The 19,897-nt window shown below is 41.7% G+C and overlaps 1 protein-coding gene across 3 annotated transcripts in view; it reads right to left on the bottom strand.

The window, feature by feature from the left end:
* Positions 1-6,490: 6,490 nt before the first annotated feature.
* PCGF5 (polycomb group ring finger 5) overlaps positions 6,491-19,897 on the bottom strand; it is a 117,506-nt gene continuing 104,099 nt past the window's right edge. For 2 of the 3 annotated variants that reach the window (XM_046026810.1, XM_046026809.1), the window contains exons 9-10: positions 18,095-18,154; positions 6,491-12,199 (exon numbers count right to left, since the gene is read on the bottom strand). In XM_046026810.1, the coding sequence (XP_045882766.1) occupies positions 12,152-12,199; positions 18,095-18,154 (108 nt within the window). In that variant the 3' untranslated portion in view covers positions 6,491-12,151. The remainder of the gene's footprint in view (positions 12,200-18,094; positions 18,155-19,897) is intronic. The other variant, XM_046026811.1, reaches the window with a different exon arrangement.

Genomic DNA, 19,897 nt, shown 5'->3' with positions numbered 1-19,897 from the left:
CTTGTCAGGATCCCCAGAGAGTCAGGGCCTCCCCAAATTATTTGAGCCAAGCAGAGGGGGCGGAGAGGGTGCAGCTGTCTGCCTGGACATTCACTTGGAGGGGTTGATCTGGGCACAAGCTTTGACCAAAGAGCGCCCCCTTCTGTGGTTCTCAGGATGGAGACCACGATCCCCCCACCCCCTCCCTGCACCATCCTGTGGTCCAGTGGGTCCGATTAGATGGCATGTTCCTCTCCCCTAATTCCTGCTCACTCAGTGGGTTATTGAACTTTCAACAGTCTCCTCAAAGGCCGAAAATGGGGAAACAAACAAAAACCATGTTGTGGAGTTTGCGATATGCACAAGAGGGGGCCTGCTAGAATGCCGGTGCTGGGCAGGACCCTCTGGCCCCAGTCTAGGGGTGCTGTGGAGGTACAACTGGATTTCCATGAAGAACAGCGTCTGTAGGGGCGCCTGGCTGGCTCAGTTGGGAGAGCATGTGACTCTTGATCTCAGGATTGTGAGTTTGAGGCCCATGTTGGGTATAGAGATTTACTTAAAAATAAAATCTTATGGTCACCTGGGTGGCTCAGACAGTTGGGCAACTGCCTTCAGCTCAGGTCAGGATCCCAGGGTCATGGGATTGAGTCCCACATTGGGCTCCCTGCTCAGTGGGGAGCCTGCTTCTCCCTCTCCCTGTCCTCCCTGCTCATGCTCTCATGTTCTGTCAAATAAAAACATAAAATCCTAAAAAAAAAAAAAAACCTTGGAAACCGCCCCCCTCCCCGCCACCTGGCTACCCCTCTGTATCTATAAGTTCATGGTATAAGAGAGTCACCACCATTGTTCGCCTGTGCTAGGGTCTGGGCCCCGGGGCCACGCGACACAGACTGGCCTGACAGCTCAGGGTGCTTGCAGCCTGGCTTGGAAGACAGATGCCACACAAGTCACTGGAGCAGAGATTAGTGTTACAGAAAGGGAGGTACAGGGTAAAGTCGCCAGGGCAGGGACCAGAGAGGGCAAGTGTGCCTGAGGACACACAGCTAGTGAGTGCTGAACTGGGAATGAAGTCTCCTTGGTTCTCCTCCCGGATCGCTGCTCATTTCCTTGTTACCACTCCACTCAACCCCAGAGCTCTGGGGCTGCCTCTGATGGAAACCCCCAGCGGCAGCTCTGAGACACTGTTCAGTGAGCACATTTGTAAGAACCCGAAGGAGATACTATCCTTGGGCTGTTTCCAACTCACGTATTGGTCAGCGCCAGTGGGAAAACTTCCCAGAACACCCTGGCTTTACACCCAACTGTTTCTAGAGAAAGAGTTGAGAAATAAAGGCAGTTTGATGCCAGTGGATTGTGCTGACCAGCCCAGAGCAGCTGGCACAAGTCCCCAGTCAGGGAGCAGAGCCCTCCACGTCACACACAAGCTCGTGCAGGCCTTGCTTCTTCCATGTAGGTCCCTGGGTGGTTCACTCTGCTCTCAGAGCACCCGAGTCTGCCATCTTGGACTCCGGTGGGTCAGACAGGATTTGGCTTTCTCTTCCTTCGGTTGTACTCTCTGCTCTCAGGGGGCAGCTCTTGGAGGGTCTGTCCTGGGCTGGTGCCAGGGCTTAATCCCTCAGTCTGGGCTGAGCCTGGGACTGCAAGGCGGGGTGCAGATGGCTCTTTCATCTGCTGGTGCCATCAGGAGCTGAATCGTGGCTGATGGGCTGTGTGTCATCTCGCCTCTGGACACAGTGGCCATGGAGAGAACCGTGTTCTCCTGGGAGCCTGGACAGCCTCTGTTCCATTGGACATGAAGGGCATGAAGTGGAAGGAAGGTAGAGGGAAGACTCTGCTCGTAACTAGCGATCATAAATGGTCTGAGGTTTCTAGTTACCTGGTGGGCCGTCCTTCACATGCTGCAGGAGTGAAGGAGGATTTTCAGAGTGGTTTCCTAGGGAGCAAGCTGGGCTGTGAACCACATTCAAGACAGGGAGGTGGAGGGCACTGTCCCATCCACCCAGGTCCAGTGAGGGTGAGGTGTCCCAGCACCCCGGAAGGCTCATTGTGTGTTACTGTGGCTGTGGGGCATGGTGTCCAGAGTCAACACAGACAGGGAACTGAAGCCTGGAAGGTGTGTCTCTCTCGGTCCTAAGGCAGGATGGGTGAGAGAGAGAGAGAGAGAGAGTTACTGCCAGGCTAAGAAACACGGACTCCTGTTTGGCAGTGGGGCGGTGTCACTTGTCTGTTTGGGACTCTCTGAGGGACCTGAGCTAGGCTCCACGAGGAGCCACTAACAAGGGATCCTGCCCAAGACAAGCTCCTGTGGAAGGCAAGAGCTGCCTAGAAGAGAAGGTGAGGCTGGCTGCCAACAGCCCACTGAAATCCAGGCATGGCTCCCGGCCAAGGGCGCAGTGGCTGAGATAGCGGAGAGGGATCCTCCACAGACCCGGAGAGGAAGCTTGAAACGCCAGGCCCTGACGGCTGGGAGCCCACTTCCAACCTGCTCGGCTCTGCTAGCTTTCCCTAGCAGACTGGGCACCAAAACCCCAGAGGAGGAGGGGCGGAGGGAAACCCACCACCTTCTCTTTCTGGAAGGAAGGTAAACCTTTACCAGGCCCCGCTGAGGAGCAGGGAAGAAGTGTCCTCCTGCGATGAAGAGTGGCGTGTTGGTGAACGGACTGGTGGCCATTCTGATTTGTGAATTGAAAGCGTGTCTTGTGACTTAAAGTGCACGGAGAAAGTTGTGGGGATGGCTGACGTTTTCGCCCAGTGGAAGGGGACTGGGAACAACACAAAGAAATAGGTGTTTTAATGACCTCTTGTGAGTTCTCCTTGAATGTTGCATTTGCTTCAGGGTCTCACTGACCTCTGAGGTGATCAGGGGAACCCGCGCTGGCATTGGGCTGTGTGTTCCCTCCCCCCAACCCCCTGATGCCTGTGACAGAACAGGGCTGCGTAAGGCCTGGGGGAGAGGGCATGCACAACCAGCCCTGGAGAGGAAGGACCGGGGTGGGGGGGTGCTCCTGGACAAGGCCTCTGAACAGGTTTGGGGGGCTGGGCTTCCAGGATGGAGGAGGGGCCTCACTGGGCAAGGCTGGGGCCTTGGCAGGGAGCAGGTCCTGTGGGAGCTCTGGTGATGGCCCTGGACTGGGCTGGTGGTTAAGGCTTTTCAGAGTTCTTGCTCCTACTCGCTCCAAACAGGCTCCCCTCCCTGCTCCTGTCACCTGCCCACTGAGGGTTCCCTAAGGCGGAGTGGGAGCTCGGGTGTAGCTTCTTCCCACCCTCTTGGTCTGCGTTCCCCACCCCCATCTACAGCTTCACCCATGAGATTTGGGCTACATTGAACTTGGGCCCGCTGGGGCTGGGCTGCGGCTGATGTGGATGGGGAACCTTTTCTCCACAGCTGCTTAAGTTCACCTGGAGGGGCACCGACACTGGCCTGGGTCCCTTGGGTTTTTCTTACCTGCTCTAGGCTTTAACCTGTTTCCGTTTGTTCTAGACCCTACCCCTTTAATGACCTAGTCTCTGCAAAGCTCCCAGAGTGACAATTTTAAAATATAAACGAGGTATCAGTCCCCTGTTTAAAATCTTCCTATCATGCTCTGAGTAAAATACAAGCTTCTTATAGGACCGAAAACTACCTACAGGACCTGACCTCTGCTGCCTTCTCCAGAACACTCTCCCATTGCTCTCTGCCTTGTCACTCCTTGCTGGCCACACCAGCTACCTGCAGACGGCTGGGCTGCATGGACGTCTCCATGCTGGTTCTTGCCCTCAGGAATATGCTTCCCCTTGCCCTTTGTCTGGCTCGCTCTGGCTTCTCTTTCAGGTCGTGGTTTAAGCATCTTCTCAGAAAGTTCTGGACCTCCCATTCTTACATGCTTCCTTACCACTCTTTTTATTATTTTTTACTGTGTTTGTTCAACGTCTGTCTCTTCCTAGAGATAGGATGACCTGAGCTTCCTAGAGACTGGGGTGGCCATCTATTTGGCTGACTGCCTACATCCAGAGCCTAGCACAATGCCGGCTCAGAATGCAGCGGGTGCTCCAAATAGCGTGCGGACCCCAGGACTAGCAGGCATGCTGTCCTCCCAGGCACATGCTGGCTAGCAAGCCGTCCAGGAGGGCCCTGGAGGGCCTGAGCATGATCTTTAGATGCCTGAACTCTCAGACCCACAGGATCACCTTTGGACCAAGAAAGGCCTGTGTTGGACACCCAGATACATTCTGGGGATTACTTAGACTTATGTCCACATCACTAAAACGGGGGCTAAAATAGGTTTATCCTGCTGATTAAATGGGGGTGGAAGAGAGGGAAGACCCTGTCCAGTGCCTGCCACGTGCTGACCTCGTGCTGGGCCCTCTCTGCATGAGCGCGTTGGGTGGGAGTGAGTTCTGTGAGCCGCTGTGATGGGAACAGTGTGCGGTGAGCAAGGTTTGAGTTCTCTGACCACATTTTAGTTCCCAGCAATTCGGGGAGAACAGTGGTGCAACACTGGGTCTACCTGTGACCAGCAGTTGGAGAAGAGACATGGTGCCACGCCTTCCTGTTTCCCCGGGGCCCTACTCTGAGAGTGTCCTGGGGCATCTCATTCCCCCTCCAGCCTGTGGGGTGAGTTGTTACTGTTCTGCTTTACCATCTTTTTTTTTTTTTTTTAAAGATTTTATTTATCTATTTGACAGAGAGAGATCACAAGTAGGCAGAGAGGCAGGGAGAGAGAGAGGGAGGAGGAAGCAGGCTCCCCGCTGAGCAGAGAGCCCAATGCGGGGCGCAATCCCAGGACCCTGGGATCATGACCTGAGCTGAAGGCAGAGGCTTTAACCCACTGAGCCACCCAGGTGCCCCTGCTTTACCATCTTTACCACGAGGACACAGAGACTCAGCCTGGTTAAGTAAATTGCTAAGTGACACAACAGAACGACCTTGAATTTAAATCCCAGTTTATGGGTACCACGTGTCTCTCTGTTATGAACTGAAGAGTGTCTCCCCAGATTCATTAGGTTGAAGCCCTAGACCCCAGTACCTTAGACCGTGACTTAGAGCTAGGGCCTTAAAGAGGCAACGAAGTTGGATAAGGTCATGAGGGTGGGGCCCAAATCCAGTAAGATTGGTGTCCTCACAATCAGGGGAGGGACACTGGGAGGCTGCTGTCGGCATCCCCTGCTCCCTGCAATCTGGATCCGCCGCCTGTGGTTTGCTGGGTGCCAGTTAAGATGCAGATGGGTTGTGTGAGGGTGTGGACATCATAGGACAGCTGTCCGCATCCCTCCCCAAGCTCAGCCTCTCCACGGGAGGACAAACCTCAGTTCCTGCACTTGCCACAAGGAGCGATGAGACGGCAGAGAGTCTGGACATGCCTGCTTGGGTTGCTAGGATCTGAGCCGGTTGGTGGGAGGAGTAGGGCTTTGGGCTGTAGGAGCTGGTGCTGTTTGTGGACGGTCTCTTTTCTGGACATGGTTCTCTACTTGACTGTGTGGAGATGACTGGCACCCTAAACTCCACAGCAGGGGCTTAGGTGTCCGATGGGGTTCTCTGTGGCTTCCAGCAGAATACTGCCTGCAAATCCCCTGCCCGCACAGAAAGCTGAAGCCGCCCCTACTTCTCAGCCTCTGCGCCCAAGACCCGCGCCCCCGCCCCAAGTCCTCTCCAGTGAAAAGATCAGCACTGGAGCCTGTGTTGACAAAATGCTTCTAAGAACCGAGACACTGTAACCCCTTTTCTCGAGGGGAGGTTGGGCAGAAACTGCTCAGCAGGTCACAAATCTGTTTTCTCTTCTCCTTGGGGCAACCGGGCTTGCCCTCAGGCCTGCACCTCAGTAGGGGAGGCCATGTGACAGAGTTCCTGGCCAGCCAGCGAGCGACATGGGACGACATGGGACGGAGGTAAAGTGCTGCCTTTCCCAGCACTTTCCTCTCCTTGTGTCACTTCCCATTCTGCAACTTGGCCTCGAAGGGGGTGAAGCTAAAAGGAGGGAGGAGTCAAACCGTGCTCAGAGGATGCTACTTTCCACATCTCACTCCAAGGCCTGGGGTTTCTAGCCCCTAATCCGCACCAGAGGGGCGGTGAGTGGGGAAGAGCTGAGTCACTGCAGCCTTCCTGGCTGGGATGCCTGCCTTCCGCTCAGCCAGAGCTCCCAGGGCAAGAACACGCGGGGGGTTTTAATGAAACTGAACTATTCCCTAACTGGCTGACACAAGCAGTCTGTCTTTCAGTTCACTTGGGCCCTTCTTTGACACTCCGCCAGTTTCGAAGTGTGTGTTAGATTTGATTGAGCTAACAAAATAAATTGTTCTAAAGTGTGTGTGTGCAGACCTCAAGTATGCCCATTGTCTTAAAACTAAACAGCTCAGGAATAAATAAAATCTTTAAAACAAAACAAAACAAAAAAAAAAAACTAAACAGCTCAAGAATCTTGAGAGCATATCTATGCTCTCACATATTCATCAGATTTTAATGAAATTTGCTACAGTAGAAATTAATAGAGGCTGCAATCTACAACTAACATTAAGGATGACAGACAACAATAAATTATGCAATCAAAAATTTAATAACAAAGATACTATTTTTAACATGGTCAAATATACTTGGCTAAGTCCAGATTTTAAAAAACAAAAGAAACTAGCCCAACAGTACAACCATACACCTTTTTTATACAGAACATTCCATAGATCAACAGAAAATACATTTGAGCACAAAAATAAAAAATATTTAAAGAGAATCTCTAAGCAGCATTTTATTTCTGCAAAACAGACATATATCTTGTACTGATTAAATATCTACAAGTGCTTTTCCTTTACAAAAATACATATATTCTTAATAGACTAAGTCATTAACAATGACCTGGTAATCTTTCACTTCAATTTGAATGATTTATAAGCTAAATCTTACAACCACAAAAAGGTTTTTATCTGTATTAAGATGTTACCACTTTTGACAAAAAAAGCTTAAAATATCTTATATTTCAAAGGAAAATTAGCAACATAACTGTACAATATATTCTAGGATGGTTCTGTCACGTGAGGGCTACTCTATTAAAAACTGGTGCTTGCTGTTGTGTTGCCAGATGTGGGAAGGCCGCGGACACTGGCGCTCTCCCACAAGCTCTTGTCGTGGGCCACAGCTTCGTAAGGACACTTAGGCCCCCATCCCCGTTCTAAAAAATACAGCAAAAGAAAACCGACCCCCCCAAAATGGTAGGCTGATCCCATGACATTTCTAACATGTAGAACTTCTGCCTGTTCCAGTGGACTGAGGGGAAGTCTAGGGATAGACGATCTGTTTCCTAGCTCTACATTGCCCAGAAATATTTAATCTTCATTTGTTCTAGATTAGTTTCTTACTCCACAAAGCTCTGAAAGGTGAAAGAAAACTAGACGCAGTATTTTAACACCTCTGTTTCATTTGATTCTTTATTTGAAGAGAATTAAAACTGAAAGGATTTCTGAATGTCTCAGTATTGAATCCTAGAAAAAGGGGCATAATGAGTATACATATTTGAATGAGCATTTAAAATAAATTATATTTAAGTTTAATTTCATAACTTTCTGAAAAGGAAGTGCTTAAGCATTTTAATTCTATTTGCAAATTCAGTAAGGATAGTGAGTAAACATACTATTTGTGAAGACTACATTACATGAGGAAGAGAATAATTGCAAATTACTGGGAAAATGTCTTTGCTTTAAGAAAAAGCCATAAACATCTTGTATTTAAGTGCATTTCAATGAACTTTCAATCTGACATTTTTCCATCAAAATACTACACACAATACTAGGTATATCAAGTAAATCCAGAATTGGCTGGTTATTTTGTGCTTTCAAAAGGGTTTCTGAGTCTTTAGTATATTTAATATTTTTCAGGTTTTCACAGACCAGATCTGGCGACATGTTACGTTCCTTAGGGCAGGGATATAAATCTTAAAGTATTAACAGCATTTTCATGTTTTCTCATCCCAAACATTAAGTTATGATGAACTCCTTCATTTTTTGCAATTCCTATAACCAAAGTCTACTGGTCCTAAGGCTTAGCCTCCTGGAAGATTCCTTATGATAAGCCAGAGTATGTAACAGTGTCTCCAAGGAGGTTTGTCCAGTGGCCGATCAGAGAGACTGCACTGTGCGAGCTGTACCTTCAAGGTGGCCCCGGTGTCCGCTCCCAAGTAGAATGGGGGGGGGGGGTAGTGGGGGTGGCAATGCTTCCTTGATACATATGCTCTCGATCTGGGACCCACTGTGCCAAGCTGGGCTGGGCGGCTAAATTCTAATCACAATAAAGTAATCACTGAGAAACAGGACAAAGAGTTACTTTAAAAAAAAAAATAGGCTTTTATGAAAAATTTGCTTTTGGATACAAAAAAAGCATTTACTTATGGAAGTCTAATAGAATGTACTATTTTTCTATACATGTAAGCAGCATGGTCAGCACTTCCATAAAGTCTGCCTTTAGTAAAATTTCTTCTGTTATTAAGAACCCAGGAACTAAATAAACATAGTTTTAGTTTATATGGCCTCCATGAAATGGATTAAAGAGCTTCTCAAATTAGAATTTAAAATTTCCATTTTAGTTTTCTTTTCAAAGGATGCTTTCTCCCCCTTGCATCCAGGGGGAGCCAATTGTGGTATTTCATCTCTTTCTCACCTTTGAGGATTTCCCAAGACCTATCAAGTGATGCTGGAAAAACAAGGGACATATTTGAAAGGAAGTGTGCTCTGATTATTGCAAGAAAAACCCACATTTGATTGATCTCATCATAAAAATTCAGTTTAAAGCCTTTCTTTGGTGATATTTTAGTAGTTACTCAAGGTTATTGAGTTACTAACTATATAAAATAAAACTGCAACCTAAAAAATTCCAACCTCCAAACTGTTAAAACTGTCTCTCTTACCATGGTTATTAATGAACAGTAGAATGTCTTTGGTGATCTCTATTTCTTATGAAAATCTTTCAAAAAGAGATTACTTATGAGTGCCTAGTTAGATACAAAACCATTCATAAGAGACAGGTACAGATAACTCAAAGTTTATGCAACAAATCTAAACAGAAATGCACTTTAGCAATGAGGCACTTTCTCTTAAAGATTTCAGTAAAGCTAAACAGCTCACAATATTATAAAACACACTTTTCCCCCCTTACAGAGTCATTTAAATTTAGATTAAATTGGAGTGAATAATGTAGTTGAGCAAACTCATTACATTTACAAAACGTGGCATATTTGTATGGGACATATCTCCAATGAATAAAGAAATAATACACTTTTAGAAAAGTAATTAAAAGATATTACCCAAGGTACCTGCACCCCAGACTGAAAGACCTTATATTACCTCATCAATAAGCCTTTTAGTTCATTTTTTATACTTCTTAAAAGTGTTTTGTTAATCTAGAGAAAAGGCTATATTCTGATTCTCCTGTTAGTGGATGTGATGACCCCAGCTAAAGTGGGATCTATAGGCCACAGTCCTTCTTTATACCCCGGGTTCTTTGACCCTCTTACATCTCTGATATCTAAGGCAGAGAAAACAGATGGCAAAATCTTTTATGGAAGTTAAGTTCTTTCAGTTCTTTGCTTAAGAAACAACAGATTAAAAAATTTTAACTTGATTCCCTAATTTTGCAGATTCAAATGATTATTTCTACACGTTATTTATAGAAAGACTTTTATTAGTACCCTAAGCTGATAAAACTAACCACAAAAGTTGCCTATATATCTATTTGTCTGTATCTAGTTTCTTACAAATTCCACAATCTGACTTAGGGGATAATTAGTGTATTGCTAGACATGATGGTAGTCCCATACTTAGAAAATCATAGTTGAATATACCAAAAGAAGTTGGTTGAAGAAGTCTATGGTTCTTAATAGTAACATTGTATTACTCAGGACCATCACAAAATGAGTACCTTTCCCTAACTTGTAACTGATACCCTTCCTTCCTTAAGGTTTTCTTTCACATGTTTTGGCACATATTCCATTGCATTTCAATAAAAATGTTAACAGGTTAACATGGAATAAAGGAGATTTATATAAAACTATTCTCAATCCCATAATTGCTTCCTATGTATTTCCTTGGAAAAGAGTGAAATTACATGAGATGAGGCAGCAACAGGCCAGATTGAAAGAGATCAGGTATACAAAACCGATTTAAGGCCGTAAGTTTGGCTGGTGACCCAATCGCAGGTCTCATTTGTGGTTTTTAAAACGCACTCTCAATCCATTTTGAGTTAATTAACTTCCATATGTAAAACACCATTTTAATCACTGACTGCGATTTTACAATTTCTTAGAGATGTCAGGGAACTGGATTTCATAGCACAGCAAAATAATTTCTGTAGCGGAGAGTAAATTCTGTTCTTGGTTGAGCGTAACCTAACCATTTTTAAAGAGTTAACAAAAATCTGCCTTTTAAATTCTGCTTGTGAGTCCTTCCAGGCAAAACACAATCTAACAAAATGAAATTCAGAAAGCATTGCCATAACCTTTGTCACAAAAGTCAAAACAAAAACAATAGAAGACTCTAATAGACTCTCTAACTTGAAACAAAGACACATGGAAGAGATAATTATGAAGTTTCAGCCTTTTATGTTGTGAAATATATCAAGATTTAGCTGTATTTTGTATGTGTTTTTTAGAGTTGTACAATGTTACAAGAAGCATTTTGAGATTCAGAAGGCATTACTCCGTGATACATTTTACTGGAAAATGTAGCACATCTATAATGTACACAGTATAAAAACTATGTGTGTGACACACAGATTGTGCTCATGTCAGATTTCTAAAAGAGTTTTCCTAACTTTCAAGATTTTCCTAAGTTTTAGAGGTTAACTTGTTTATTTTGAAGCAATTAATAAAACTTGATTTCCAAAGTTTTTTGAAAACAACTGTAAATTTTAAAAGGTTTAAAATGAAGTTCTTCATATAATTTAAGGTAACAAGACTTTCTTTGACTTGCAGACTAATCTCAAAATGAATGGAAGACTTAACAAAACTGTAAAATCAAGGACATTATCACAGCTCTGAACTTAATGAATTTATGTATAAAACCAGAACCCGTTTCCCCCTGATTACTACAGGATCTAAAATGAAATATCCTCAAACCATTAATTTTGGTTAGCATATTTGCCTACTACACAGCATTTATTCTATTTTATGCATATGGTTTGGAAATGTGATAGGTGACTAACAGTTTTGATTGGTAATTGCCTTGAGACTTCTGAAATCCATAAAATAGCTAATGTTATCTGCTCTAAAAGTCCTAATATTTCAAATCATCCTAACCCTCTGCATGCCACAATGACACACACCTAAGGCCAACTTAAAAAAAGAGACACCGCACTCATTAAATGGGAGCCACAATATAATGACGCACACAAAAAACAGGCTATACACAGTGACGTTTCGTGAAGCACCTGCTTGTCATAAGGCATTATGAAAGTTTGACCTTACTGATGCATTAAATTTATTAGAGTAAATGTGACCAGTTGTCAACGTCTTGAATGGTTGTGAATCCAACCTCAGGTCTCCACGAAGTCCCTCCCATTTTCCATCCGAGGGCTAAGCTGCTCTCCTTGTGCAACTGGCAGACTACGCAGCGGGAGGACTGAAAAGGTCTACCGCTATCATGTGCTCTAATGATAAGAACGATTGGCATTCTTCCCCAAAGACTTGCACACTCAAGAGTGAACTATTTCACACACAAAAAGCTTACTGAGAACAGGACGGTGGCTCAAAAACCACTCTTCTACTTTCCCATACAAAATAACTTCAAGAGACAGTAATTATTTCTTGTACAGTACTCTAAACAAAAGTTAATAAAATATTAAGTATGTGAACACTGTAACACCACACAGAGTCATAGTACTAGTGTAATCAAACATCAGGACAGTCTGGGAACAGGCAAGCAAGCTACGCGGGAGGCTGGATCATGGCTGCACACCTAGCTGATGCCAACCCTGGCCGTACTGGACACCGTGAGACGGCAAAGATACCTTATGCGGATGGTTCAGTAGCAGAATGGCACTTGGTTCACTCTTGATAGAAACAACATAAATGTAACTGACAATTTAGAGACAGACAAGTGGCCTTATTTGCATGCTGAAAATCTGGTTGTGTCCCTCTCGTCCACACACCGTTCACTGTGCGATCTGTTGATGAGTAAACAAAGTGCAGGATTCATCTCAGGGGGATTGAGGCCCCTTGGTCTAACCGAAATCAATTCTTGGTCGATACTGCAATACCATGGGGTAGGACTACAAAATAAAAACAGGATGATGAATGAGACTGTGTTTACATGAAAGCAATAAAGATTATATATAAAAGATTTTTAGAATGCAGCGTTCTACTTTGCAATATTTCCTGGTACTAGTGATTATGACAATTAAATGAAGCCTAGTTACCTTTAAAATTATTTTTAAGTTGCCTTTTTCCCACCCCCAGAATCAGTGAAGTTTTCTGTACTCTATGCAACAAAGGTCAAGTTCAAAGGCTCACTGATGTCACACCAGCTGGGTATGTGACCATTACTAATGTAACACTTAGCGAGGGCCAGGGGAGGACTGAAGGTTCTGGGCTCTGCATAAAGGCATACATTCCATCGATCGTTAACCACGTGGGGCTGGATTCCACCCAGAGCTGCTGTCTGTGGCAGCCCACTGAGTCACAAGGTAACAGACATCTTGCTATGAATCAGTGAAACTGGGATAGTTTTCACGAATCACATTTTTTAAAAGTTAAGTTTGACACCTTTTTCTTTTTAACATTTAAACTTTAATGGTCCTTAAAAAAATGCTGAAAAACAAGTAGGTGTTATATAGAACATTAGGTTGCTACCTCCTCTCAACAGTTAGTTGATACAACTATCTATTCACTGTGGACTCTTCTATAATTGAAAGGTTCAGGTGGTCCTTGGTTGTTCTGACTCTGGAAAAGGTGTCCGACATCACCACACCAGAGATGGAAGTGCTTCCTGCGTGCGAGAGGCACGTGCCACACAGCCACCTCTGTATTGTCTGTCCCGCGGTTTGAATGTATCATTTAGAACCTAAACGTCAGAGTCAGAAAGGTCTGGAGAACCAATGGTTTTCCTTTTTCTGAAAGCTGCAGAGTCCCTTTTAAATACAATTTTGAGGAGTAACTTCTATGAAACCAAGACAGTGTAGAGACTGCCACTGACGGTTCCCCTTCATCTCTGTGTAGGTGAACATAAATCTCTAGAAAAGAAAATTGTGTACTTTTTCTTACATGAGAGAGAGATGGACCGAGGTTCTATAATCCTAAAAAATGACCATTTCTGTACTAATCATAGCTATGTTATATACTGAGAAGACTCGTCATTGGAGTCTTTTCCCATTCAGCTCAGGATGGGACTGGAGGATGGGAATGAAAATTTCTAGGTCTTGCCCTTTCCAGCTGAGGACGTAAGGTGATGCCACCACCTCCTAAGGGCTGGAATAAAAGTCACAGTCTCTCAAGATTTCCATGGTCTAAATCTATTTTGGTTTAAATTTTGTTTACTTGTTTTTACTTCGAATTTGTTCCTTCTGAATTAGAGTGTCTGGGAGTGGCACAGGAATCTGCATTTTATAAAAAAGACTCCCTGGGTTTTCTGAAGCTCAGCCAGATGTGGATTCTGCTGCCCAGGTATCCTACCCTAACTTGGTTACTTCCCATTCTCCCTGCCCAAGAGGCAGCTTGCCCCCGTCACAACTATCTTCCTAGCTGTGCTCTCCAATCTGGACTGCTGAATCCGCATACTTTTGGCAAATAATTAAGCCACTCGTTCTAGAATCCCTTCATAATATATAGAAGAATCCATCACCGATTCTACTGGGATAAAGGTAGAGAGGGAAGTAAAATGGCTTAGCTGTCTGTGGTCAGGATCTTCTGGTTTTCGCTGAAAACCAGTTGGTTTTGTTCTCCAAGTAACCATTTGTGTTTGTTCTATGATGACACAGGAATTTTAATCTTACTGAAATGTTTTAAAATGCTGGCAACTGTTAAGACATACTTGAAGTTCTATTTGTATTTCAGTTTGCTTTCTGTAGTAAATGGCGCTGCATGTACTATCATGAAATATGGCACGTCACCCCCTAGTGTTCAGTGACTGTCCTGAACAGACTCACTTGTAGAGTTGCTAGTCCTCAGTCTCATCATGTCCTAAAATAAAAAAGATACTTCCACAGTATCTATTTCAAATGTGATAACTTTAGAAAATAATGCTGACCTTCATTGATGTGCTGCTCTTCTTAAAAAATCTTTATCATAAAAGTAAACGTGACAGATTTGGAAAATACAGAAAAGCACCAAGAAAAAAGCAAAATCATTTAACCATACCAACATTCAAAGATAACTACCATAATTATTTCAGTGTATAGCCTTCTAGCCTTTTTGTCTATATACATATTTTCTTTCAAGACTGTAACCATGCCACACATATTGTTTGGAAAATAATTTTGTCCGCATAAAATTGTAATTTCCATTAAAAAATTCCATGACTTCTATACTATTTAATATCCCATGTGATATTTCTAAAGGATGACTATAATGCTTTTTATAAAAGAATTATAAGTTATCAATAAATCTTTTGTTATATGTTTTAGTTTATTCCTTTTTTTGTGTGTGTGATTATAAATTAATCTTGATGATCAGGGCTGGTTCCTAGTTGCACTGCTGCTAGTTCAAACAGCACATACATTTTTAAGGCTTTTTGACAAATACTGTCACACTAGGCTTCAAGAAAGTTATTCTATCTTTACATTTCCAAAAGATACATGAGTGCTTTCTTCAGTGGCCTCACCAATAATGAGTACTATATTTTCTTCCCTCCTAATAAGGCAATTTAAGCATAAAATATGATTTTATTTCTTCTAAAGAAATTAACCATTTTTGTATGCTGATTAGTCAGTTTTCTTTTGTGACTTTCCTAAGCATGTCTTTTTCATTTTGTTTTGTTTTGGTTTTTGTTCATTTTTCTAAGGAAAGGTAAACTTCGTCTTATAGATTTATACGAATTCTTCATGTATTAAAGACATTAAAACTTTATGTCATACGTTGCAAATATTTCCTCAGTAACGGTATTTTTGCGACGTACTTTTCAATATTAACAGTTGACTTGGTTTGTCTTTGTTTCCCCTTACATGTACCATGTACTCCGACATTACTCAACTATACTTCTTCCTGATCTTTGATGGTATCAATTTTAATATTTACCACTTTAAGTCGTGAGAATCTTCTGTAACATGAGGTATGGACTACATACATCTCCATCCCTGTCACCAAAGGTCGCAGTAAAATTTATTCGAAACAAACCTAGATCACACCCAACCCCCCAACCCCCCCCACCCCCCCATCTATACTCCGAGTTCACTGATTACTCCTGCCAACAGCCAACTGCTGTCTCTGCTCTGGCCTCACTGGCCTCCTTGCAACCCTCAAGCAACCAGACGTAACCATTCCTACAGGTCTTCCCACTGTGTTCCCTTCTTCTGAAGCACCATACCCCAGATACACACATGGCTAGTTCTCTCACTTCCTTTTGATCAAGAATCACCACTTCAAAGAGGTCTTCCCTTTATCTAAAACATTCTATTTATGTTTTCACACTACAAATTGTATTCATTTATTTTTCATCTGTTACCATCATTAGAGCACAAGCTCTATGAGCAAGAAGAATTTTGCTCATTTTTACATCTGTGTCCCCAGGCCCTAAAAGACTGCCCAGTGCACTTAAGTGCTCAATCGGTATTTGCTAAATGAATCCTTTTTAATTCCGCTAACTTGAAATACTCTTTATAGACTCATACATACCAATCTGTTCCTGAGCTATTCTTTTGATTTGTATGTCTGTGTTTAAGTCAGTACCTATTTTAATGACTTCAGCTTTAAGACACATTTTAGCATGTGGCAATGCACGTGCCCCCTGATTACTCACTGAAAAATGTGACTGACCAGAAGCACTGGTTAATACTTCCTGATGAACTTCAGAATGACTGATTCTGTTAAGTTAAACAAGAATCTGGTAAAAGTGTGCTTGGAACTACATCTAGCTCCATAATTTAATTATGGGGGAGAAAGGACATCTCTATACTATCTCATATATGATTTAAATTTCTTGTGTGTGAGGTGATATTTTGGTTATTTATAAGGAAGTTTTTGACCTTAGAAAATACATGCTGAAATATTTAGTGGTTTACTGTCATGATACTTGCAATTTACTTTCAGATGGCTTCACAAAGAAACAATAGAATTATAAAGAGATTAATAAGATGAGAAAGGAAGAGAAGGAAAAAAGGGACAGAAAATGTAGCAAAATGTTAATTAGTAGAAATCTAAGCAAAAGTAAAGGATATTCCTTTGTATTATTTCAACTTTTTTGTTTTTTGGAAAATTTTCAAAATAAGTTGGTAGGAGAAATTGGGACTTAATAATGAAATTTATCAAATGCCTTTTTAGTATCTACTGATGGTTTTTATTTGACTGTGTGTTTGTCTGCATAAAATATGTTTCTACTATATAACATATATTACTTTCCTCCCCCAATATTAAGCCATTCTTGTATTTCTGATAAGAATACTATTTGGTCTTGTTATTCTTTTAGTATATGATTTTAGTGTATTATTTATTATCTTTGTATTTGTATTCAAAATGAGATTGATAACTTGTTTTCTAGTTGGAGGTTCTCCATCAGTTTTTGGTATCATGATTATGTTACTTTTGTAAAATGAATTTGGAAGAATTCTACCTCTTTCAACAATTTTTTAAAAAGATTTATTTATTTATTTATCTGAAGACAGAGATCACAAAAAGGCAGAGAGAGAGGGGGAAGCAGGCTCCCTGCTGAGCAGAGATCCTAATGTGGGGCTCCATCCCAGTACCCTGGGATTATGACCTGAGCCGAAGGCAGAGGCTTAACCCACTGAGCCACCCAAGTGTCCCTCTTTCAACAATTTAAAACAATTTAGAATGGGAATAATTTATTGCTTGAAAATTTGAGAGAACATGACCATAAAACTACTCAGACATCCTTTGAGGAAGGATTATTATTTTCTTTTATGACTTAGTGATTTACACTTTCTTTCTTCATGGGGAAATTTTGGTCCACTGGTAGTTTCCTAGAAAACTGTCCATTTTGTGGAATTTAAAAAATTTTAAATTTTAAAATAAAATAGTATAAAGCTATATACATAAAGTTTTCTTGAAATAAGTAAGTGATAACTTTTTCCCTGAAAATTTCTAATTGAACATTGGCTAAAGCTATATCCTGTTAATTGTAAGTTCAACTCCATGACAGGACTAAAATCCACAATGAAGTGTTGAAGAAAGAAAAGGGAATTTGTGAGGATTTTAAAAAATATGATCTTACTTCAGTTCTCTAATATTTTAGGTCAGATTTTATGAACATCTTCAAGGAAACAGACATCAGTGCCAAGAGTGAAAGCAAAACACCATTTATGTATGAATTCTAGTTCAAGGCAGAAGCATCACTAAAATTTATCATCCCAATTAAAATGTACTTTTATTAGGTAACTGGAAAATGGATCAGAGGAAAGTTTTTATCAGTGCATTTTAAAAGTAGTCCTCTTTCGTTTCTTCATTAAAAGAGGTAACCCAGGGAGAACACTCAGGGCGGGGCCTAGTAAGCAAGCTCACAGTTCCACTGCGCTGTTGCCCTTAGGGTGACTTCCCTAATCTGGCATTTTATCTTTCACTTGTGGGTGACTGACTGATTAAAAAAAACACATGAAAATTTATGCAAAGAAGTATTGGGTATGGAGCAGAGATCCAACATGGAGTAGATTTCTCAAGGGGTGAAACTAGTAATTATTAAAATTTTCTGATTTTTACATTATTTAATAAATAATTTAAATAAAAAATAATTTAATAAATTAAATTGTTAAAACTCTCATAAATAATGGCCTTAACACTTATAATTTCATTTTCAGTTCAGTGAAATTAAATAGATGAATGCAAGAGAACTAAAATAATGGGACACTCTGGGGACATAAATTGAAAAATGAAGTTTTGTAGCTCAGATAAATACTGGTTTTGCTAAGCTGCAGGTCTTAGAAACTCCGGTTTGGGACGAAAGCAATCACCACCTTGGCGGGCATCAGGCGGGCATATGTACAGTCGTGAGTGCCTCTTACCTGATACAAAGGGCCATCCTGAGAGCAGACTTGCGAAGCTGAGCAGTTCAGACACCGAAACTGCGGAGGAGATGAACTCATCAGATAAGAGGCATCCACAACTGGATACATATTTAAAACTGATTATTTAAACTATTTTAACGGCAAACATGAGTCAACATGATAATTTTAAGTAAACACTTTCCAAACTATGGTAGTTTTTTTTTTTTTTAAGATTTTAATAACTTAGTGAGTGGTAAAATGTAGCCTGAGACAACTTTAGTATCTAAGTATCAGTTTTGTTAATATTCTGCAAGTATTTACGAAAATGGTGTCTATCATTTCCATCTCCTCTTCAGATATTAATTCCTAGGAAAACCCTCACCTCTTCAAGCCAGGAGGGGTACCCTCTTTCTTCCACCCCTTCCAGTGACTAATCTCGCTTAGCTTGCTCTTCTACTACCTGTGAAAGCAACACTGTTTTAGAGTTCAGAGCTCTGAAAGGGGCATGCATTTGCTCCAACATGTAAGAGGTCCGTTTTCTGTTTTAGATTAGTTTCTTTATATTGTTCAGATTAGATTTTTAGTCTCCATATCTATTTTAAGAGTGGAGAATATGAACTCCTTGAGTCTTTATCTTATTGTCATGCACTGTCTTAATAACTAAGGCCCAGAAATGGCATACAGCAGCTTCTCAAAAAAGTGTTTCATGAGTAAACCAATGAATGAACACATTTTAAACTACTGAGTAGATTCAGTTGTAAACCCACTAACTTTTAACAGTTTAACCATTCACAGTAAAGAAAAAAAATCATTCCCAAATCTTGATTTTTCAATGTTGAGCTAAATACTTATTAAACATGAACTTTATTTTAATTGTAATACGATTATAAACAATGAAATATATACTTTAAAATTCTGTATATATGGATTTAACATTGCATGCCTCTTCAAAATAGGAAAATATACATAAAAAGTAGGTATAAATTAACCAGGAAAAATCTAACATCCTAGAGCAAGCAGCTTTTTAAAAGGTAGACTTTATACTGGTAGCCTTTTAAATAAAATTTTAGAAATTTCCCATTTCCCCAAAAGACTAACCATTTTTTTTCCAGGAGTGAGTCCTGGACTTTCTATACAGGGCTCATCAACATGCTGGAAGCCATGCCCAGCACTGCTATCCTTAGCAACCTTCCCTTTTCTCTCTGAAGAGTCCCCACACTCTGGCCTATCAGACTTTGCAAGAGTGCATTTAAGAGTGCAGAGTTAAGGTGAAGGAGGCGATTTCACTAAGTGATTATAAGTCAAGAAGGATGTTTGGTTTTCCTAGAATTGCTTAATAATGCAGATAAAGCAAAGCAAGACAAATGTGGCGCAGTAACTTGGGGTATGTCCTGGAAGAAGTTGTGAGAAGCGACAAAACCAACCAGGATCAGCTGGGAAGGAGGGGCTGTACTGAGAGTTAGTACTCAACCTACCCAAGAAAAAGGAGAGCAGGAAGAACATGAGTTCATAATGAAAGCTGAGGCCAAATGGAAAAATATGAATAGTAAGCTCCCAGGGACGAGAGGAAGTTAAGTGAGAATTACAATAACAAAATGCAACATACATAAGCTATTCATAAACTCACTAACATTTACTATGTCAGGCATTCCGCTAGGTATTTTATAATATTTCACTCTTACTAAAAAATTTCAAGACAGGTATTATTACACCCAAATTTTAAGGATTAAAAAAAACCACAAAAAACAAGAGTGGACACTAGGAAGCAGAATGGCTCAGCTGGTTAAGCATCTGCCTTCGGCTCAGGTCATGATCCCGGGT

This window comes from Meles meles, chromosome 13 (assembly GCF_922984935.1).
Source record: "Meles meles chromosome 13, mMelMel3.1 paternal haplotype, whole genome shotgun sequence".
Classification (NCBI taxonomy): Eukaryota; Metazoa; Chordata; class Mammalia; order Carnivora; family Mustelidae; genus Meles; species Meles meles.
Note: the sequence above shows the minus strand (reverse complement) of the source record. Positions and strands in the feature narration are given on the sequence as shown.